The sequence below is a fragment of the Coturnix japonica genome, chromosome 5, assembly GCF_054131305.1.
Source record: "Coturnix japonica strain WE chromosome 5, WE-NBRP24, whole genome shotgun sequence".
Lineage (NCBI taxonomy): Eukaryota > Metazoa > Chordata > Aves > Galliformes > Phasianidae > Coturnix > Coturnix japonica.
Window position 1 is genome coordinate 53,622,130 of NC_140667.1, and position 22,755 is coordinate 53,644,884.

Consider the following 22,755-nt stretch of genomic DNA (forward strand, 5'->3'; position numbering starts at 1 on the left):
TAATTGTAATATAGGTACTGCTGGTTTGTTTTGTGTTGTGTATATTTGTTTTACAATTTTATTTATGTACTTTTTAAGGAAAAAAAGAAAGCAAGAAACTGACATCACTTAAGCAATATATCTCTTTCTAGCTATCACTCTTAATGCGTGTTATTCCTCTGGAGCAGATGTATTTTCCACAATCCCAGTCCTCACGAAACTTGCATTATTATAATGACTTTTCATTTAGACTTAATTTAACTGAGGAAGTCCAATGAAATTATTGTTCATTTGGACTAGTATTCTTTTCATTAGCCTTAACAGATAAGGTTCTAAAGCACGTGACAAAGAGAACTGTGAAAAAGGATTAGCTGAAACCTGCTAATATGTGCTCTATTTTTAGGCTGGGGAGACTTTGTCTGAGACGAAGAGAACCATAATGCTTTATCATTCTGAACCTGAAATGTTCATCTCCACATATATCACAGAATTAATAAAAACGCTTGGATTAGTCTTGCCTTGTCAGCATGTTCTGTTAGCATACTGCAGGAGGAGAAAGTGAACTTCTGACTATATATGCTTTTTCTTTTGAGAACAGAAAACCCTCTCCAGTGCTGTTTAGAAATGTTATTTTGCGGTGTGTGCTTTTCTTGTGACCTTCATTAACTGACATTTTTTCTGCGCTTGTTTTAGACCAAAGACAGGTTTCCAGATGTGGCTAGAAGAGAACAGAGCAAACATTTTAACAGATAATCCTGGTCTGAATGAAGCAGAAGTAATAAAAGAAGGCATGAGTCGGTTTAGAGTTCTGTCATCAGAAGAAAGAATGGTAAGAAATGTTCTCTCCCACCAAATTCTTCGATTATTTCCAGTCAGCACCTTTTTTTCCTTTAAATTCCACTGTTGTCCATCCTCAGGAATCTAAGTTTTGAATTGGACCATGATCTAAAACATAGATATATTTACTGCCCAGGGAGGTGAGGAGTTGCCATCCCTGGCAGTGTTCAAGAGGCATCTGGATGAGGAGCTACAAGAGATGGTTTAGTGGTTTGTTGTAGCTGTGGTGCTGGGAGAATGGTTGGACTGGATGATCTTGTAGGTCCTTTCCAACCTTGTGATTCTATGATTCTGTGATGATTCTATGATATCTAAATAATAAATAAAAGCAGAAAGCTGCTTTCCCAGAATGGGACATCTGGGAGAAGTATAATGAATGAAGAAATAACAAATGAGAAGGGAGGGAGTTAAAAGTGATATGGTGAGACTTAGCTAACTGGGGCTTGGTTCTAAAGCCTTTTGGTTTTCTCATTTGTCCAGAAAGACCGTTAAAGCCTTCAGTTTCATATACAGGCTCAAAGGAATGATAGTTTTGATGGTGAATTCTGTTAGGAAAAAAAAAAAGTGAGGACATTTTGCTCAACTTGATTAGCAGCCTCTCTTAGTTCTTAACAGGAATTACTCCAGTGCTTCCTTCCAATCAGAGAAAGAGGGCATGTAAAATAATGCAGTGTATTTTGCAGCCTATGTTGTTTTCTATTTAACATTGTACTTTCTTCACAGGTGTGGACTGAGAAAGCAAAAGGTGGAGCAGTGAATGATATCACAGAAGATAAAAAACGAAAGCGTCCCACGGCTGCTGAAGATGATGCGAAAAAGAACGAGGAGCAAAAATCAGAGGACTCAAATGCATCCAAAAAGAAGAAGCCTTTAGATCAATCTACTAATGCCAGGTTGTCATCTTTTGCATTCAAGCAGAGCTAAATAACGTGGTGCCTTCTCAGCGTCTGCTTTCTCAGTGCCATTGTCCAGTGTTTTCAGAAGTTTGCCACTGTACTCAAATAGCGCTCGCAAAAAGAGAGTGCCTCACTCCAAATGGTTTTAGAAAGTATTTTATGATCAGCTCTTTAGAGAAATGTTGAATCCATTCGTCGTGTAAAGTGTAAAGACTGACAGGAAAACTAATGCAAATGGACCTGTTATCTAGAAGTGCAGTTCCACAGTTTGGTGTAGCCATGAGTCTGCACACTCGTAATATTTGGTGCTAAATGTAGGTGAGTCATTTTGGGGAACGTATGCTAGGTACTGTCCTATGGTTTTAGAGTCATGGCTTCTGTACATTCCTTCTGCCTGCTGTAAACACTTGTAAGAGACGGACAGTCCAAGGGATGAGGAGGGGAAGATGGCGACTTAATATCTTCCTGATGGTCAGCTGCAGTTTCAGCATGTGAGGCAGTCACTGAGAAGCCTGACCCAGATTGGGACAGAAAACCGGAGCAGGTAGGACCGAAGCTGAATTAGGAATATCAGGTGTGCAAAAACGAGACATGGCAGACTATGCAGATGTGCCTTCCCAGTCTGTGCTTCAGTGCTCAGAACTTGAAATTGTGTGCATCGTTTTGTGTGTTTGTTTTTAAAATGAAGTGGGATCGTAATTAAACAGACTTTAAGGCAGTCGTATTTACCCTTCTCTGGGGAAGAGGCAGTGTGTCTATTGTATACAACTGAAACAAGTTCAAGTTTCAGAACTTCTTTTTTTTTTTTTTTTTTTAAGATAAATTAAACCAATTTAACATAACAGCCCCCTGCTTTTTTTTTTTCCTCTGGCTTTACAAATCTTTTCTGTTTGTTTTCACTCTTCATTTCTCTTCACTTTATTACTGGAAAGGCAAATGACTCTCCATTGGGAAGATGTTTTTAGCATTGAAATCTGTAGGTTGAAGATCCAGAGAGATTTTTGTACATTGCAGAGTTGTTCTGCAAAAAAACACAACACAACCACTCCTGTTTACCCTATACTTAGAAAATGGCAGGTCACGATGTCAGCTGGGATGGACAGCACAAATAGAGGAAAATCTGAAGACCCGTTAATTTAAATGCCTTTTTTAGATCCACTGTTCTTAAGATTCTCATGTTAGTGTTCAATGCTGACAGTAGGCTGAAAGTAATAATTAATGTAAGTGTACACAGAAGGACTGTATTGACACAGAGCAGAAGAGTAGAGGAACATTCCAACAGTTGTCTGCATGCTTTGGGAAGAAATGATGGTATCGGTGACTGCACGGGATGAATATTTTAGGCAGTGAGGCATATTTCAGCATTTGGGTTTACTGAAGAAAAACAGGATTGCAGTGGTAAGAAAAACATCCTGATAGAAAATCATTGTGGGCTTGGTGAACTGTGTAATGTTGTTTTTCTGCTGGACTGGGCCGCTGTGATGACAGCTTAGAGTCCTCACCATGGTCCTGGGAGATGGGGTGAGTGGGAATGGATGACATCTCAGTATTCAAGCTGAGCTACCTGCCCAGTGTCCTTTTATACAGGCCAGAATACAAGAAGAAATTAAGTCCCCGTCTGGAGTGTTTGAGCTGAATGGCTCCTCAGGGCTCCCACCCCACCCTGGGACACTGGGTCAAGTACTTGTTCAAGGCATTTATACCTCATTTAAGTCCTCTTCAGGCTTAAAGGGTGAACTGAAAAATCAGGTAGATAAGAGACTGGAACTGGCTTAGAAATGTGCTCTGAGTTTCCCACATGATGATGGGGGGGAAAAAAAAAAGCCATTTTAATAACTTAGATGGAAATCCCTCTTTGAAAAGCAGGATGTTCAGATTGATGACTTTGGGCACGCATCATGAAGTGAAATATTTTGTCCTTACTCCTGAGCAGGATGCTGACTGGTAACTTCTGATGCAGTGGCATTGTTTGGGGGGAATAAGAGTGCTGCTAGTGAAAGAGAAACAGAACCGAGCTGGTCTGTGGATCCAGCTGTTGGGCCTGTGCCTGTTTGCTATCTCACATCTCCACACTGCACAAATCCAGCACAGTTCCTGCTCTGCAATGGAAGCAGGTAGATACAGCTGGTCCCACAAAGCATCCAAAGTCCTTTTGGCTCCTGTAGGAGGGAGGAAGCATCCAAAGTAAACTTACAGAAGAGTTTTCTGGCTGGTTTCAGAGAAGTGGATCTTTGCAATCGCGTGGCTCTTCTGAACAAACACACCAAAGGTCTGTTCTGAGGGAGACTGCTGGATTTACTGGATGAATTCATGGAAATAACTGAGAGGACGTCAGATTCCATTTGCAAGTCCCCAGTTCCTGTTTGCTTTTCTCCTGGCTTCATTTTTGCTTTATATTGTTTGTGGGTTTCATCAGATCCAATGTCCACAGCCTGGCGGCCACAGTCTGGATCTCATTGCTGTGCTGTGCATGGGGCTGGAAAGCAGCAGCAGCAGTAGAAGAAGAAAGCAGCTACATCACAGCTGGGATCTCGGAGGTAGGGGGCTGGAGGTGCTGTGTGCCCTTCTTACAGTCCTCCACTTTGCAGAATAGTGGAGAGGTGTAAATAGGAACAGCACTTTAACCCTGATGTTTAATTCCTAAGCACCAAAATTAGCACCAGCAGCAGCACCTGCCCCGCTTCCAGGCCCCAGCTCTTCCATCAGAGCTGCACTCCGCTCCGTTGCCCAGCTGCAGGCAGAGCTGCAAATAACCTCCCAGTGCCAGGAGCCTTCCACCTGGCTGGACAGTGCCAAGCAGAGCCGGGTGTTCACAGAACAATGAACCCAAACCCACCAGAAAACATGGAACGGATCTTCAAGGAAAACTTAACACCCAACTGTTTTGCTTTCAAAACTGGACTTAATTCCCAGCTGGGGGGCTCTGTGCAGACCCCAGGTCTGCAGTGCAGCAATGGGAAGTGCTGCTGCTGGGATGTCACAGCTCCTTTCCACATCCCAAGAGCACAAAGCGTCTCCTCTCCTTCACTCTGCTTCTGACTCTGCTGTGTTCTTCCCTTTCATCACGTTATTTGACCTTAAAGACAACCCCCATGCCAAATCCTGCTGTCTTGTTCTGCACGTGGGGTGTTCTGTTGTACATTGAGTCAACTCGTGTGACACGTCCAGCCTTGCAGAAAAGATACAACTAAAAACCAGCATAAAAAGACTGAAAGCAGCGGCTGCAGCCTGCTGGCCTTTCAAAGCAGCGAGCACCCACCTCTGCAGCTGGAGAGCATGGCAAGGCCTTTATCTCTGGAAGAGATCTATAAATGGACAAGTTGGCACGCTGGGGCATTGCAGACCTGTTTGATTTCAGAGGGCAGTGCCAGGCTCACAGGAAACCAGGCATTTATTCCGAGTACAGAACACTTGTGCTGTAAAGCAATAAGTGCGTTCACCTCCCAGAGAATATTTTCTTTGGCTTTCCAAGCTCTGTAATACAGAAACTGATTTGTTTGCTTATAGACAGGCACGATGCTGATCTTTACCTTGGCTGTGAAGAGCTACTTGATGCAGGACTGGAGTGGACACACAGAGCCAGGAAATGCAGGTAAGCAATTTCAAGTGCTGTGTTCCCAGAGAGCAGCCCTCGGTGCCAATGGCTTTATTGATCCCGGGGTAATAAGGCTGGGAAGCAGAAGCCATCCGTGGTTTAGAATGGGGATGGAGAGCTGAGCAGGGCAGTGCTGGGGCCACTCAGTGCTAATGGTGCTATTGATCCGCATCGCTGTCACAAATCGCCACGGATGGGTTGAGGAGGAGGGATGTGTCAGCTCATAAATGCCCCTACGTGAGTCAATGGGGGAAACATAACAGCGTGTGATTTATTTCTGCCACGTCCCAGCTGTCAGTGCAGATATTGCATTTAGAACTGCCTTTTGGATGGCTTTGCTTGACATGGAGAAAGGCCGCCCAGCTCCTTCCACAGCCAGTGCGTCCCTTAAGGAGTTCTTAGTGGGCTCCATTGCCCAACGGGGTTAATTAATAGAGAATTGCTGATAGGATCTCAGCCCAATGAGTGCCATTGGGTACCTTTAGAAGCCCCTTTGGTCCCAGCGACCCATTCATTCCCATTGAATCCCATTCATTCCCATTGAATCCCGTTCATTCCCATTCATTCCCATTGAATCCCATTCATTCCCATTCATTCCCATTGAATCTCATTAATTCCCATTAAGTTGCAGGTGTGAGCACACAAACACCGACACTCCGTATTCCGGGCTGAGCCGTGGCGTCAGAGCGGAGCAAGCCAATGGGAGCGGCGCGGGCGGTATAAAGCGGGTCGCTGAGCTCAGACGGGAGGGACTTGTGTAGGGTGAGCGGAGCGGTGTCGGTACCGGGCTTTGAATAGCGGGCTCGGCCGGGCCGGCTGTGCCGGCGCCTATGGCGGCAGCACGGAGCTGTAACGGGTACGTCCGGCGGGATGGACCGGCCTCTCCCGCTCTGGGCTCCGAGAAGCCGCGTGTACCCGGCGGTAGCGGCGGCAGCGGGGACGGGTGGAGGGGAGAACGGCCCCGCAGCGAGGAGGACAACGAGCTGAGCCTGCCCAGCCTGGCGGCCGCGTACACCACCATCCTCAGGGCGCTGGGAGAGGATCCCGAGCGGCAGGGGCTGCTGAAGACACCCTGGAGGGCGGCCACGGCCATGCAGTTCTTCACCAAGGGCTACCAGGAGACCATCGCGGGTAGGGGGCTGTGCTGAGCCCGGGGGGCACCTGGGGAGGGGGGTTTCACCGTGCCTTCCTTCCTCCCCGCCGTGTCGTACTGTAACGAGGGGCTGGGGAAACCAGGGAGTTCCCCTCCGCTTCCCCTTCCGTTCCCCATGACGGCCATAGGTGAGTTTCGGTCGCCCTGCTGCTTCGCTTTCCCTTTTCTCTTCCCCGAACCCATTGTGCGTGTAACTTCCAGCTCTGACTCGCTGAGCAATTCTTCCTGTTGCGATGTCACGTCCTGAGCTCACCCTGGGAGCGGCCGCTCTGTCTGTAGGAGCGAGCCCGGCGTTCAGGTTCGCACCCGGACATCAGGGTTTTCTTCATCTGACCGCGTTTCCATGCTGAGAGGTTGCTGTCCCTCTCCTCCTCTCTCAATATTGCTGCAGGTTCCTGTTAATTTACCCCCAAACTTTTGCTCTGCTGGATCCTGAGGTTCATCTGTCCCGCTCTCACATGCATTTCTTGGGGCAGAGTGGTTCTGGGTACCCCCTCCTATATGGCCCTGCAGGGTGGCAGCTGTATTATACACTGTTTCTCTCCATCTCCTAATACTGTCACTGTTAGGAACTGTGCTCCTGGGCTGCTTTATTTGCTACTTATCTAGGATATAAGAGGAAGCTGTGATGCAGGCTTCCTTTCCTGTGTTGGCTGGGCAGTCCTGTTACTCCCTCAGCTTCTTGTCTCTTGTGCTTCTGCTCTTCCTGCTCCTAGTAGTGAAACGGGAAGGGAAAAGCTGTAGTTGAAGGATGATTCCCTAACAGACAGCAAAATATCTGGTGATTGAAGCTGTGAATTAGTGCACAGTTCTGCTTGGGAGGTCCTAAATGCATTGTGAGACCCAGAGCTGAAAGACAGGCAGACTGAAACAGGGAGTGCTGTACAGCTACAGGTCTAAAAACCAGCCTTCAGCTCGGGTAACCAACTTGGGAGGGGGGAAGCTACTTTAATTTTACTTTTCATATGGTACAGGAATGCAAAATGAATGTAATAAATGTATTTCCAAGCTGTGACATCTAGGGAAGGCTGGACAGGGAAATACACTGGAGGAGATCTGCGGAGTTTGGTGTTTCTGACTTGAGCTTCTCCTACAGTGAGCAAGAACAGAGTTATGTGGTTGGTCACAGCTGAGCTGCCTGTAAATGAATGGTGTCTGGCTCTGATTTGCCATCGAGTGTTTCTGAGAGCAGTTGGGTGCTGGAGGCTGTTGTACTTCTTTATCCTGCCATACATAAAACTTGTGTTATAGGGAGGATGAGATCTGAATCCCTTCCTCTCCATTCAGGTTTCTGTGGGTAGCAGAGAACCTGACGTAGCTTCTGTTTCAGGGGTATTTCCCAGCTTGACAGTGCAGAATAACAGTGTTCCTGCTTTACATTCATTCATCTTTATCTGTGTTCTGCAGCTGGTCAGTATTACATTTCAGAGCCATCAGTAGGGTTGATTTGCTGAATATCTAAACCCAGCTTTCAGTGTCTGTTCTAGATGTGTTTTCCCATTCATCCTGGCTGTTTCATCCTGGCCCCAGTCCTAAGCTCTCACAGTGACAAAATATATTCAAATTAATGCATTGATCTTGTTTTATGGTGGGAGATAATCCAACTTTTATTGGGGGAGCATGGATGTCCCTGGGGATTTCAGGTAAAATCCATCTGAGGAGCAGATCTAAAGGTGCTGGCACTTGAGTCTGTGTATATCAGTAGCCATTGCACGATACCAGAAGGTTTACTTCTTCATTTCACTCAGTGCTTCTTCATGACCACACAAGGACATGTTTTCTTTTCCAGAGCCAGGGTCAGATTTATTGTCTGCTTCATTGTGGAAGCAGATGACAACAAAATACCTTGATTAATCAAAAGAACACATCACTAATCTGAGCAGTTAACAGCTGGCTGTCAGCCTTCAGCATCCTTACAGGTGTTGAGGGGAGATCTGTCCCTCGTTCAATAAATGCTTAATGTTATCCTTGGAAGTGCTGTCCATTGGACTATGAATGCTGCAGAGCATGAATGTGTACATAGGGCAGCCTGGTCTGGTATTAAATATGGACACTGTTGGACCTGCATGTGACAAGGAGCCTGGAGCTTTGTGACCCTTGGGGTCCTTTCCAACCCAAGCCATTCTATGATACGCAGTAAATGGGTGAATCTATGGAAATCAAAACTGCAGACCAACTTGTAACTGAAGACTTCAGAATCAGTCTGGTGAGTTCCAGAAACAGCACACGCCAAAGATGCTGGCTTCAAAACAACCCATTGCACAACAGATTCAGCTCCTTTACAGTCCTGCAGGAACCATCAGACAAAGCTGAACAGGCTCTGTTGAACCTCATTGGATTCACGTGGGCCCACTTTTCAAACCTGTCCAGGTCCCTCTGGATGGTGTCCCTTCTTTTGTATCATCTGCACCGCTCAGCTTGGTGCCCTCAGTAAACTTGCTGAGGGTGCCTTCAATCTGTGTCATTGATAAAGGTGTTAAAGAGTGCCAGTCCCAAGACCTTGGGGTACACCACTTGTGATCTGCCTCCACCTGAACACAGAGCCCCTGGCCACTGCCCTCTGCCTGCAGTGCAATTCCTAGCCCACCCTTCAAATCCATATCTCACCAACTTAGAGATAAGGTTATGGCATGGGACAGTACCAAAGGCTTTGCAGAAGTCCAAGTAGATGACATCAGTTGTCTTTGCTTTGTCTGTTGGTGCCAGTGAGCTTGTATTTTCTATGCCTACTCAGTTTGCTGTGGGTGAGAGGTGCTAAGCATTTCTGCTTGGAAATAGGCAGTGCCTTAAGCAAACAAGGCTGTTTGATCAGCAGCACTGCCCTTTGCTGAGAGCTGATGAGTTGCTGCAGTGGTTTGTTGCTGGAAGTGAAGTGTTGCCAGTTCTCTTGCTACTCACAGATACAAGTCAAGCAACACCAAATCTGATATGCTTATATTTCCCCTCCCCCCAGAGTTTAACGACGATTTTAAACCTCTCGGATCTTATTCTATTAAAGGCTTCTGATCTCTTCGTGTTGCTTTTCCTGTGATCTTCATTTGTTTCATGTTCAGAAAGAAGCATGGATGGGAACTTTGGGCACCTTCTGTGAAATCAGGTGTTGAAATCCAGAGCGTCTCCATAGTCCTGATTTCCCTCTTATTAATAAATATATCAGCAAAAAAACCAACAACTTCTAGACCTTATATTAGCTTCATCTGGCAGTATGCGATGGCTGATCTCTTATGAATAGACTTCAGTCTCTCTCTGTGATGTAGAGAGTATCTTTTTAAGAGGGTAAATGAGCCCATAAAGTTGATGGCTAGAAATAGCAGAGCAGCCCTGCTGCTTTTCCTCCTTATTTAATTCTTCAGTGTGAGTCGTAAAAGAGCTGGACCAGATGTATGATTTCTGGCAGCTGAAGAATGAAGTTTTGCTTCCTTTCTGAAGCAGAATGTCTGCTTCCAGTGCTCTGCTGTGGCACTGATGGAATCAGAAATGTTAGTCATAAACCTGTAAATCTTTTTTTCTGATGCTTTGCTTCCTTCCTGTTGGGAAGGTATAGGATGGCAAGGAAGCCACGTGGTGCTAATGCCTATTTAATTATTCTCTGCAGCTTTGGAACTCTTACTGCCAGCTAAAATAGCCTCATTACGGCTCAGGTTGAGTCCCTTTCTAGAGCTGTTCAAGACTTCTTAAAGCAGATGGTAATTCTATTGGGAACTGGCATACCCAGCCCACCCTCTGCCTTAGCAACCTGAAGTCATTAACTTTCTGCAGGAGTACAAACTCTCTTTGTATGAATGAGTTTTCTAGCCTGATTTTCCTCCTTTTATGCATAATAAATTCCTGGTACCTTTCAGGACTGAAAAGCTGCAATAATTCTCTTGTGTTGCTTGGCTGGAATGTTTTCTCTAGCTGCAATTCTTGTGTAGTATCAGTGCATGAATAAGTACACTCAGTTTTGACTCTCAGTCTCACCACTGAAAGACTTCATAGCAATTTTCTTCTTGGCTTCCCTACCATGCCTTCATCTATGAGCTCAGGTCTTCTGCTCTGTCAATTCCACCTCAGACTGAGAGGAACTGCCCAATAAAGCTGGCCCAATGTACCTGCTGTTGTGCCTCATCCGATTCCATCTCAATGAACAGTTTGTCTGTGGTCTCTGGGCTCTTTGGAGCCTCTACCATGCGAGTGAGGGCAGTCTGGAGCCTTGTGGAGGGATAAACTTGTGCTTATGGCTACCACGATGGCTGAGCTCAAGGAGCTGGGTTGCTAAATCTGAGACCAGCTTCATCCTTCTCACACTGAGGAATCCTTAGCTTGGCTTCCTCCTTGGAGTGAAGCAACTCAGCTCATAGTGAGAGCATCCTACAACCATCTCCAACGCCTGTCTGAAAGATCAAGCCAAGGCCTGGCATCTGAAATGCTGCAGTGCTGCTCTATAGAGGGCTGTCATCCTCCATTCCCTTCACCTACGGAGCCAGCTGCTGGGTGGGCTCCATCTTCTTTGGTTGCCAGAGGTGCGTTTGCTTTCCCGTGTCACATTAAAGCTATGCAAATAGTTTCTATAGCAACAGGTCTTTTTGCTGAGCTCTGACGCAAAGTCCCCAAAGGTCTTTCTCATTCTGTCTCCATCCGGTTCTGGTTGTTTGTTGTTGTTGTTGTTGTTTTATTGACTCTTGAGGAAGATAAAGGGGGAAATGAATTCTGATCTCTTCCAGGAGTTGCTGTTTGGTCTTTAACAGCTCAGTGAAGTTTCTGTGTCAGGACTTGAAATCTGGGCTGGCAGACATATCAACTGGGATAATTGTCCATAGCTCTGTGTCTGTTCTTGTTCGCTTCCTAAAGCTGTGTATTTTACCTTTGCATTTCCTTAACATGATGCGCTTGGGCTTAAGCAACAAGTTCCCTCAGCTTTCCTCAGGTGGCAGAGAATGAAAGTAGTGATGTTTGCAGGTTCCTTTGGTGCACTGACAGGACTCGAGCACAGCTGTGACTAATAAAAGCAGGGTGAGCTGAGGGTAAGTATCATCCCAAGGGGCCAAGAGACGATGGATGAATGTGCCAGCCTCCTTGTAAGCAGAGGATGTGTAAATCTTGTCCTCTTCTTGACATGGAGGACTACACGGATGGCACTTGGAGGGAGTTTTCCTTGTTGAATTAAGGCACAGCAGGACGCAGGCCAGCATCTTGGCTCAGCTACCTTTACCTGACTCATCTGATGCCAACTCAGGGCTTGGATTTGAAAGGTTATGGGTGGTGCTGGGACAGACACAGACTTTGCACTGTGCTTATTTTTCAGGAGAAGCAGCTTGTAAAGTGAGCAGGAAGGGCTCAAGCAGGTTAGGGGTGATTGGAGCTCTGTTCTTACAGCACAGGCAGGTACTGGCCTTCTGTCTCACCATGTCAGGGGGAAGTTCTTTGGTCTGAGAGTGGTGAGGTGCTGGAACAGCTGCCCATAGAGGCTGTGGATGCCCCGTCCATCCCTGGAGGTGTTCAAGGCCAAGTTGGATGGGGCCCTGGGCAGCCTGGGCTGGTATCAATGTGGAGGTTGGTGGCCCTGCCTGTGGTGGGGGGCTGGAGCTTTGTTATCCTTGAGGTCCCTTCCAACCCAAGCCATTCTGTGATTCTTGGCCTCTTGGATGACGTCTCTAAGGATCCACTTCTATATATATTTCATCAGTGAGTTTGTATATGTGTACATTTATGTGTGTGTATATTAATATGAGACTTTTCCATGTTGAATGACATTACACAATGCTGTCACTCATTACGGTGGCTCCTAATGAGAATGTGACCATTTCTGATTGTCCAGGACATTCTGCTTTATGAGTGTGCTGACGTAAATCCATATCTAACATCAGTCCCTGATGCGCTCCTGGCAGTGCTGGTGTAAGCCAAGCTGGTGGTCTAATAACAGCACCAGTTGCTCTGGAGATGCTTCTGGGATCTGTTTGGATTTTGTTTTATCAATGTTGGGCATAGCAGCAGGTTTTGTGAAACCACTGTTTGCCTTTCTGCTGTGGAAATGGCACATCTGCGGGGTACGGTGTGAGCACTGAGAACCTGCATTACTGCTCTGGCTTCTCTTTATCGCCCTCCAAGCCTGCTCTCTTCCAAATTCTATCTCTTTCTGGCTGCATTCATAGGAATACAACAGCGTGGTGCTTCCCATGTAATCAAAAATCTCTCCAGCAGTGTCTGGTGTAAACTGGGCTGTAAGATTTGAAGCACAAAAATCATGTGCCTTTATGGAATTGTTTCCTGGCCTCTTTCGTGCCCTGTCCCTGCTCGGAAACCTTCTGGGGTTCAGCCCTGCTGTTCTGCAGGTCGCCAGCCCTTCTTGGGAAGGACGTGCGTTGCAGGCAGAACATCTTGCGCACAGTTTCCAGGGTTACCTGTGTAGTGCTGATAGCAAGCAGGAAATTAAAATGCTCCATGATGATGATACGTATCGACAGCAGATGGTGGCCATTAGGTGTGCCTACATGTCAGGGGAAGGCGTAAAGGCAAGCAGAACAGAGACAGCTATTAGATTTGTGTAAGCATCACTGCAGGTGCCAAGCGGTGTGGCCCCTTGTTCCCCTACTGCTGTTGTGGGTCTTACTCTGGTTCTTGGAAATGACTCCAAATGTGTGTGGCTTCAAGCTAACTTCTCTGCTGAGCTCCTTGTGCTGATGGTCAGCCCTTCTGGCCCTTCCCTTGCTCTGTTTTTCTCTCTTTTTTTCTCTTCCATACAGCTGTTGTCTCTTGTCTCCTAAAAGTCTCCCTTGCCTTGGGGCTGTTCTACTTTGAACCACCCCAAACATGGTCTGGCTCCCTGTAGCCTTTGTGGAGACCACAGTAATCTGCTGTAACCTGAAGCTCTGGGACTTTAACAATAAGGGGTTGCTAAATCTGGAAAACCAACTGAGGATCTGTTGTGCTGAGCTCCAGGACCAGCAAAGTCTCATGCTACATGTTCCTTTCCTTACTGAGCCAGCTCTTCCTCTTTGTCGGTTTCTCCATAAGAATTCTCCATTAAACCTGAGATGTGGAATTCAAATGGGGCATACAGCTGCGTGCTGGCTCTCAGTGCAGCAAATATCCCCCTGATCTTTGGCTACAGATCTTTCTGACTGCTGTGTATGCCTGAACAGCTGCTGGCTGGTGTGCTTAGGGGTGAAATGCAAAGGTATCGTCTGGGCACGGAGCAGCATGGAGGATAACAGTGCTGGTGTTGAAGCTGCAGATACCACTGTGATGGCTTAGCTTTTCTCAAAGCTAAGGCCCAGTTTTGCTTGTGGTGTGTGCAAGCACAATGGAAGCCTGTATAGAGATGTGCTCTGCTCCTCATTGCTGGCTTGGTGAGCTGTCGTTTTAATTGACATTAAATGCTACTCCTTGTTTCCCATAGCTTAGCCCTAAAATCTATACCTTTGGGGCCACAAATCTGAGATACTGGCTGGAAGAACCTTTTGTGCTTGTGTACGTTGTTTTCTTAATGCAAATGTTTAATTTCAGATGTTCTGAACGACGCCATCTTTGACGAAGACCACGATGAGATGGTAATTGTGAAGGACATAGACATGTTCTCATTGTGTGAGCATCACCTCGTTCCATTTGTCGGAAAGGTAACTCTTCCTCCTCAAACAAACGGAATATGTGATAAAAAACACATGTACAAGACTTTGTAGCTATAACTACAAAGCTTTTAAAGCTGTAAGTATTTACTGCTTACAGCTATGATTCTAAAAGTTAATCTCCTGAGAATACAAATAAGAAAGACCTCCTTAATGTGAGTTTTATTTGGATTTGAAGCTCTGTGCTCAACCTTTCCTAGTCTAACTAATCTAATGGTTTCTGACATTTCACATTAAAGCTCTTCTTTGTGAAGCCGCAGCAAGCCTCGAGGGCAGACATCTTGATATTAAACCAGCTCACCCTGCACGCTGCCTCCGTCACGGATTTAGTTCTTGGCTCAGAGCAATCCAGTGCCTCTGTGAATGGAACAACCTTCTGATTAGCAGCCCTCTGTTAGATGGGCTAACAGGAGGCTGCGTAGCTTGGGACTCCCATGAACAGAGCTGGTGTTTTAAATGGTGGTACCAACAACTTAACGCTCTCCCCCCCAATCCCAACCATCAATAAAACATCTCAACAAATCTCCACATCTGTAAACTTGAGTAGTTCAGCATTGGAGATTCTGAAAACCTCACTCAGCCCCTTCACTCTTGTGAGAGCACAGAAGGATGGGCCTTATTCTGTTCCATCTGTTCTGCCATTGAGTACTCAAAGGACAGAGGAGCAAGTGCTGTCACCTGTAAGATTGCATCACACAAAGTACTCTGTGGGGAACAAGGTTCAGTGCTTATTTCTGTCTCCTACTTTATCTGCAATGTTTCGTGTCTTTTCAGGTGTCAGTGGGTTGAGTACCCAACAGAAGTGATAGGAATGAGCGAGTTAGCCAGGTAATTAGGTGTGCTGTGGTACCTCTACCTGCAGGTACAGCAAAGCAGGACTCTGAGGTGGAGCCTCTAGGCAAAGCACTAAGGCAGAATCCTACACTGACACTCCCCTACCGTATCATGGCTGATTTTTCAAGTCTCTGGCACAGTGATGTAAATGTTAGTTTATAATCTGTTACTAGTGTGAGCCCATGTGATTCCAGCAGCCTTCTGTAGGACAGGAAGCTGAATGCCATTCATTCTTCCTTCAAATCTGAGCACTCTTCTGCTCCGTAACTCATTTCAGCCTGGTGCAGTAAATCCATGTTCAAGCAGGACAGAAGTTGGCTGATTTGTGCAGTGATGTATGGTACTACTGATAGCACACGAGCTGGCACTGAAGCAATAATAGTAGGAAAACAACAGTAAGTGCAGCCTGAGTTTGGTGGCAAAGTACTTGTTGCCATCAGATCCTTTACTGGAGTGACAGTCCTTCTCTCTCCCTTTTATTTATCCACTTTAGGACTTGAAAGAAAAGCGTGGCGATGTTGGTAATAATAAGTACTGCTTTTTGTACCCAAAGTACTCTGTGGCATTCCTGAGACTTGGAACATAAGCCTTGACTCTTGGGGAACTGTGGTTTGCCTCCCCTGCCTCAGGACACTTAATCTATCCTGCACCAGAACACTGACCTCGTGAGGCAGAACAGCCTTTGATAGCTCCACAGTTAATTTTTCAGGCTTGTTCCTCCCACATGCTAAGATTGATTTCTGGGCTGTTCACACTTCTGGGACATCTGCACATCTCACTCTCTATGCATGAGTTTAGTACCCATTTGTAAGCTTGGTTTTCATTCTGCTAATGGCTTGTTCTTCTCTGTCCAGGTACATATTGGCTATCTTCCTAACAAACAAGTACTTGGCCTCAGCAAGCTCGCTAGGTAAGTGTTACTGTAATGAAAGTGATGCTAATTTGTAAAAAGGATTCCAAGCTGTGCTAACTGTGTTAATCTCGCTAATCTTGTCCCCCTCTGAAGCTCAGCACACTTTGTGTCCTGGATTTGGATTTAGACCAATCCTCAGCATTACACTCTTGTTTGTATGTATGTGTGGTGAGAGCAGGTGAGCCTTAGAGCTCTGTGTTAATTAATATCGCAGTTGGTTGGAATAGAGCCATAGCACTTCTGCACGTCCATCCAAAACACTGATGTCTAAAGAGAGCACAGAAGCAGGAACAAGTGGAGAGTCTTGGCTGTGTTCTAAGGCAGATCAACAGGCACAATGGAGATCTCTAGCAGCAAGAGATCTGCGTGTATGTGGACTGATAAGTGCAGGGATCTCAAACTGCAAGTGAACAAACCCTCTGGATCTGAATCCAAAGCTTTCATCTGATACATCTGACATCTCTTTCTTTCTCTCAAGGCCTGCTGAGAGAGCAGTGGGGTCTTTATTGCTAAGGCTCAGCTTTAGAAAGAAAGAAATTAAGATACATTTGAGAAATCCACTCATTATGTAAAATATTGTTTTCCTTGGCAAATGCCCTTGGATCAGCTGAGTTGTGCTATAAGGTGACAGTTGCATGGGGGATGGTAGATCCCTTACCTGGTGATTGGGCACCTGAGTGGAAGGATGCCTTGCAGCAAGTGAACCTGAAAGCACTGTTTGTAGTCCAGAAAGACCACGTAGGACACACTTATACTTTCTCTGATACATCTGTTAATCTTTCTGTAGTTGCAGTCACACTAAGGAGAATTAGCCTTGTAAATCTGCACGCCTGTGAGTTTTCTTAGTGGGTAGGAGATGTGCAGTGTGTGACACTGAAGTGCTTTACGATCAGCCATCTCTGTGCTGTGCTCTGCTTGCTCAGCAGCGAGTTTGGGTTGGAAGCAGAAGGGCCCTGAGAGGTCATGTTTTCAAGGTGACCTTACAGGACAACCAGCTTCCCACCTTCTAGCAGCACCTGCAGGAGTGGAATTTGCTCTGATCAGAAGGCTGAAGCAGTTAAACCCTTAAATTTTCTTGGTAGACATTTACTATGCCTGCACTTAACTGCCTCCTGATACTGCAGGGTGGGATTCTGCAATTACCTCTGAATTGCTGGTTTAAAACTGTTCTGAATGGTCCTTAATGCAGGTGGCAACGTGGTGCAGTTTTCCTTCTGCTTATTCTCAATATGAAATACATTCGGATGTGTGCATGTGTTCCTGCACTGTGCTCTAAAGGTTAAATATTGCCCTTTTTTTTCCCTTTCAAGTGAGGGTAAAACTTCCATATCCCACAATAATGAAAAGATTAGACTCTTGTATAACCAGATCTTCTCTATCCTTGCTTGCTTTTGTGTACTCACCATGAGGAGATCGCTAGGCCAAATAGTGCTTCCCTTTCTTGCCCTATATAATGCAACCAGTGTTCACACAAAGATTTGTGAGGCTGTTGGTACTGGAGACCTAATCTTTCATAATAGGATTAAGCCTAATGTGGTGTGTTCCTGCCGTCGGGATGACCTGCATTCAGCAGACAAACACTTTTCCTTGGATTTTAAGCTCAGGTTTGATAACACCACCTCTGTTTTCACACAGATGTGCTTGTAGGGCTTCTCACACACAAAACAAACCCCGAGCATCAGCCGTGCTTCTAAATATCTAAATAATATGTTGCTTTGTTCAGAATAGCTGTAACACGAACGCTTCATTTCTGGAGGGGACTTTCTGCATATAATTCCCTCTCCAAAGCAGCAGGCAAGTCTCACTGTCAGAAACATCTCTTGTAAGCAATGCCTCAGGCTGCCAGTCAGGGTCTGGTTTTTGTCTGCTCTGACCAGATGAATATTGAATCCTTCTGGAGCAACTTTTAGCATGGCCACTTGATGTGTAATTAAGCATTTGGTCTGCATGCGTAAGGTCTGCATGAATAACTCGCTGAGTCATAGAGCAGCCATGGACTTTTTCTCTTGAAATATGTGGATTTCAGTACTGTGTTGATAGATGATCACACCATCACTTGAATTGCTCTGCAGATAGCTTGCATTTGAAACCCTGTTAGAGGTGAGCACTAAGGTGAGCCCTGTGCTGAAACATGAAGGATGGGTGGAGAGTATCTGTTGTATCATAGAATCATAGAATGGCTTGAGTTGGAAGGAACCTCAGGGATCATCAGGCTCCAACCTCCCTGCTGCAGGCAGGGCCACCACCCTCCACATCTAATAAAAACAATTATTTACCCATAGCTCTTAGTTAAAACAGGGGTTAAATGCAGGAATCCAGAACATCTCTTGCTTAAGGCCAGTAGCCTCGTGGGAATCCTGGTATCCAAACATCCTTCAAACAGCATTTGGGAGGCAGTCTGTTAACTCAGGGATTAGCTTTCAGGGAGTCTTTGGCTGTGGATTCCCTTGCAAGTGTGTGATCCAGGCGGGTGGTAGAACAAATACTTCAAAAGTAACAACCAAAGCAAAGAAGCTCTAAGATAGTGATAGTGCTGCTCCTGAAATGGGGGGGTGGCAGACAAGGGGTACCTGCCACTGGAACCATCAGTATGGTAAGGAATTCATTGAGCCATGCAAACCAGGGGCTGAGCAGAAGCATTGCTGCATGGATTTCCAGGAAGAACTGTGATCAATACAGTGATCTGTTGGTAGTGGAAAGTTAACTGTGAAGATCAGACAGTATTCAGAAAGGAATAACCAAAACAAGTTGTCTTTTTCTCCTTCTCTTCTAGAATTGTGGAGATATACAGTAGAAGACTACAAGGTAAACACCTGGATCTTCTTTTTATTGCTTGTGCAGCCCTTTGCTAGCTCAGAGGTCCCAGTAGTTATAGGTGAACTACAGCTGTTCAGATTTTAGAGGGTGAAGAAAAACAAGGTGTTCTTGAAGAGGTGTTTCTCATCTGTCTTCTTACTTAGCCTCTGCATTTCCCCTGAGGGGTAAAATGTGCCTGTGAAAATGAATGTAGGCAGGAGCTGATTTGGAGGATAAATGTAAGATACAGCTGCAAGGAATAGCCGGATGCTGCTGGAGATGTGCTCTCCTCCAGATAATTGGGCACACCTTCAAGGATTGTTGTCTGAAGAGGTGAACTGAGAGCTGCTGTATTAAGGAGATTTGCTGCCCTGGAGAAGCAGAGAAAACAACAGGAGCTGCTCCAAGGCTTTGGATCAGGCTGAGGCTGCTCTCACTGTCCTGTGGCTGAATTTGGCCTGTTTGTGGCAACAGAAATCTTAGTGACTGTTAGGAGTCAAACCAGTGAATGGCCGAAGGGAGTAAAGCTTTGGAGGACAATATTCTTCCTTAATTTGCTCTTTTAAAGCTCTGTATCCTCTTCTTAAAATAAAGGGAAATTGTGAGTGTAGGGAATGGATAGTATAGCAGTAAAGCCAGTGAATAAATATGTGAAAAAACAAATAGAAGAACAGAGGAAAGCAAGAAAATCTGACTGCATAATTACCATAACTGCAAGTCACAGTAATACAAACTCCTGCAAACACGTAATGGAAAATGACTCCCAGTATAAACAAGCAAATAAAAGACCCATTCCAAGGTACAAAATATAAGCTAGGGTTTAGTATTAGCAGAATTCATTTGGAGAGAGCAGAGCTTGGCCTAGGGGCAGGGAGCAGAAGGGACGGGCATGCTTGGAAGTCAGGATGCTTGCAGGGAATGATGATGCATTTAAGCCTGTCAGTTTTAACAGTGGTTCTGAACTCCCTGTTGTCCTTTCAGTCCAGGAACGCCTTACCAAACAAATTGCAATAGCCATCACAGAAGCCTTACAGCCCGCTGGAGTTGGAGTGGTGATCGAAGCTACGTAAGTTCCTCCGAGCTGCTCTGCAGCATTGTATGGGCTGGGTGTGATAACAGCTCTGCTCTGCTGTGCTGCTGCATGTTGCCTCTTAGCTCTTCCAAGCTGTGTGACTCTTACCTGAGGCATAGAGGAGGTAGGCAGGAGTGATCTTGGCCCATTCGGTACAAGGGGTTGGAGCTATTGAAAGTGTGGGCGACAGTTTGCCATTAGGGGAATCATAGAATCACCTGGGTTGGAAGGGACCTCAAGGACCTTGAAGCTCCAACCCCCACCACAGGCAGGGCCACCAACCTCCACATTGATACCAGCCCAGGCTGCCCAGGGCCCCATCCAACCTGGCCTTGAACAGCTCCAGGGATGGACGGGGCATCCACAGCCTCTCTGGGCAGAGTTGACTCCCTTTCTAGATATGGATGTTTTATTTTGGTTTTATTTTTCCATGGAATTTCATGTGACCCTGCAAGTCACCACGACTTGTCTTCGTGGCACTTCTTATTTCTTTAGACTACATCTCATTTACTGACTCCCTCTCCTTTCTCCTAGGCATATGTGTATGGTAATGCGTGGGGTACAGAAAATGAACAGTAAAACAGTAACCAGCACAATGCTGGGGGTATTCCGGGAAGACCCAAAGACCCGTGAAGAGTTCTTGACACTCATCAGGAGCTGAAACTGTCACTCTCTAAATGCACTCTGGAGGCTGTTCCATCCAGTGTCGCCGTCTGTTCTTACTTGTTCCTACATCACGCTCTTAAACTAAATCGTCGTGAGTTGTTGTCATAGTCTTTGTTCAGTAAAAGACTTGTGATGGCAAATGAAAAATGTAATGGTGAGGTTGGCTGCTCCTGGATCTCCAGTTGTTGCAGAACTACAGGCTACGAATAGGGGGGTTGAATATGGCTCTTCACACCTACCATGCAGAGTTTGCTGCTGTGAGGGGGAAAGTGTGCTTTGGGAATGAAATGGATATTTATGAAATAATAATGTTAGTGGAATAAACACAGTGTGGCACAGGAAGCCGACGGCTGTGGATCCTTATAGGACCACTTACATGCTGCCAATGCTGTAACTTTGGTGGAAAGGGTGGTTCTGAATGGTCTCTGGGTGCACGTTATTACAAGTCCTGCAGTGGCTGTTTCAGTGTCAGATATGTCTATTATACCTCTTTGAGATGTTACCTCTGGTGGTGTTTTATATTCTTGTTAGTATGAACTCTGTTTGTCGTATTTGGAGACTTTAAAACACATCTTTTTTTTCCTAACCTCTTCCCATGCAGGGAATTAACTTCTAAATGATTTGGAACAAGACTTTATCTCAATAGATAAAGGGTTTTATGCACCTTTCTCTCTGTGCCTCAGGATGTCTCGCCACTTTAACTGTCAATTTCATACTATTTTTAAGCAATCTCTAATGGGGAGGAAGACCCAGAATTTGTCTGCAAAGAGCTGAGATATCCAAAGAAGTATTTTTCCCTATCTTTTAAGTCTTCCTCCTTGAATTTCCATCAGTCAGGCTGAGGAACTAGATCTGGTTTGATCTCAAAATGAGGCTTTCTCTTCAAGCATTCCAAGGTTTGTATCATTGGACCAAAGGTGAGCGCTGAAATCACGTCCTGAATGGGACATGTTGTGTTTCTGCCTGATGGCCGTTCATTCCAGGGCAAAGCAACCTGAAATTACAGCTTATTTCATAAGAGCAATTGAGAAAAAAGTGTTTCCAGGGGCATCAAAATGAATTAAACTGCAGTTTTCTCTCTATGTGGCAACCTCTGTATGTGGCAGCACTGGTACAAAGAGTTTCGGGCAGCTGGACTGGGTTGAACTCCTTATACTTTGTTATGATTTTAATGGGGGTTGTGTAACTCTTAATTGGGAAAACATGATGTACAAATGAAAACCACCCTCCTTGAACTAAGGACAGGAGACAAAACAAAGTGCCAGCTGTGGTGTGGGATGCCTGCAGTGCGGGTCCCCATAGTCACCCTGGCTTTGCTGAATATGAATCCCAAGATGTTCAGTGTGCTAACCTGAATCATAGCTCCTGGCTGGCAAGCTAGACCTGTTGAGTTAGGTGCTATACAACTGTCTGTTAGCATGAACAAGCCATGCTGCACACTTACAAGATACACTAATTCTGTGTCTATAGCTCTCTTTAATGGCAGACAGCAGATCCTGCCACTCTCAAGTTCAGTGTTGGTCTCACACATCCAGATGAAAAGCCTTAAGTCTTTCTTGCTTGAAGTTCACTGTAAAAACTCTCTCCTTTTCGGGTTGGAAGGAGAACTTGGGGACCAAAGAGGTGCACAAAAATATGTTTGTTTCTCTCTGCTTGCTTTAGTTGTTTGAAGTTAAGGCTTTGTAAAACACAATCTTACTCCTGAGGCAGTGAAATGGTTGTGTTTTAACCACTTATCTCTGTTCAGGATAAAGTTCATATTGCACCACCGCTGTTTTTGATTTCCCTGTGACCCGCAGTCTTTAAAACATACTTCTATACTCGTGGCCTTGGATTTTGTTCCCCTGTTTGTTGTAAGACTGGTGCACTTTCTTTGGAACATGTCAAATACATCAGCTTTAATGACAACCAGTGTGTATATACGTGTAGTGCGTGCAGCCTGCTGTTGTACCCCATGCCTCAAAAACATGCGTTGTTTCAAAGACATTAAAGCACAGTATTACCCTTGGGAGTGGTAGCGTCCTTGGTGGCTGGCAGGTGATGGCATCACAGGATGAGGTGGGTGGTGGTATCATAGAACCATCACCAGGGTTGGAAAGACCTTCCAAGATCATCCAGTCCAACTGTCCACCTACCACCAATATTTCCCCATAGTTTCAGTGCTCGTAAGTGCTCCAGCCTTGTAATGATGATGCCGAGTTCCTCTTCTGAAGCAGCAGTAGGATCTTGTTTGTCGACAGAGCAACAACAACAAAACCAACCCCAGAATCATCTTCATTCAAGGTGGGTGCAACCTTCCTCATTCTGGTCTTCAGTTTCAGAGGATTCAGCAGCAGGAAGAGGGGAAGCAGTGGCTGCTCTGGAGGATGTTGTTTGCATTGGGGTTCCTGTGGGCATAGAGTCCTCTTGA

At 45.6% G+C, this 22,755-nt stretch overlaps 2 protein-coding genes across 3 annotated transcripts in view; both read left to right on the top strand.

The window, feature by feature from the left end:
• Window positions 1–2,556, top strand: part of WDHD1 (WD repeat and HMG-box DNA binding protein 1) — a 28,468-nt gene extending 25,912 nt beyond the window's left edge. For both annotated transcript variants that reach the window (XM_085549673.1, XM_015865855.2), the window contains exons 25-26: window positions 673–808; window positions 1,540–2,556. In XM_085549673.1, coding sequence (XP_085405799.1) covers window positions 673–808; window positions 1,540–1,740 — 337 coding nt within the window. In that variant the 3' untranslated portion in view covers window positions 1,741–2,556. The remainder of the gene's footprint in view (window positions 1–672; window positions 809–1,539) is intronic.
• A 3,495-nt stretch (window positions 2,557–6,051) lies between these two features.
• GCH1 (GTP cyclohydrolase 1) lies at window positions 6,052–22,356 on the top strand. Its single transcript, XM_015865821.3, has 6 exons — window positions 6,052–6,438; window positions 13,946–14,055; window positions 15,753–15,808; window positions 18,585–18,616; window positions 19,589–19,673; window positions 20,214–22,356. Exons 1-6 carry the CDS (start codon window positions 6,138–6,140, stop codon window positions 20,338–20,340), a joined length of 711 nt encoding a protein of 236 aa, XP_015721307.1. The 5' UTR covers window positions 6,052–6,137; the 3' UTR covers window positions 20,341–22,356.
• Window positions 22,357–22,755: the final 399 nt, after the last annotated feature.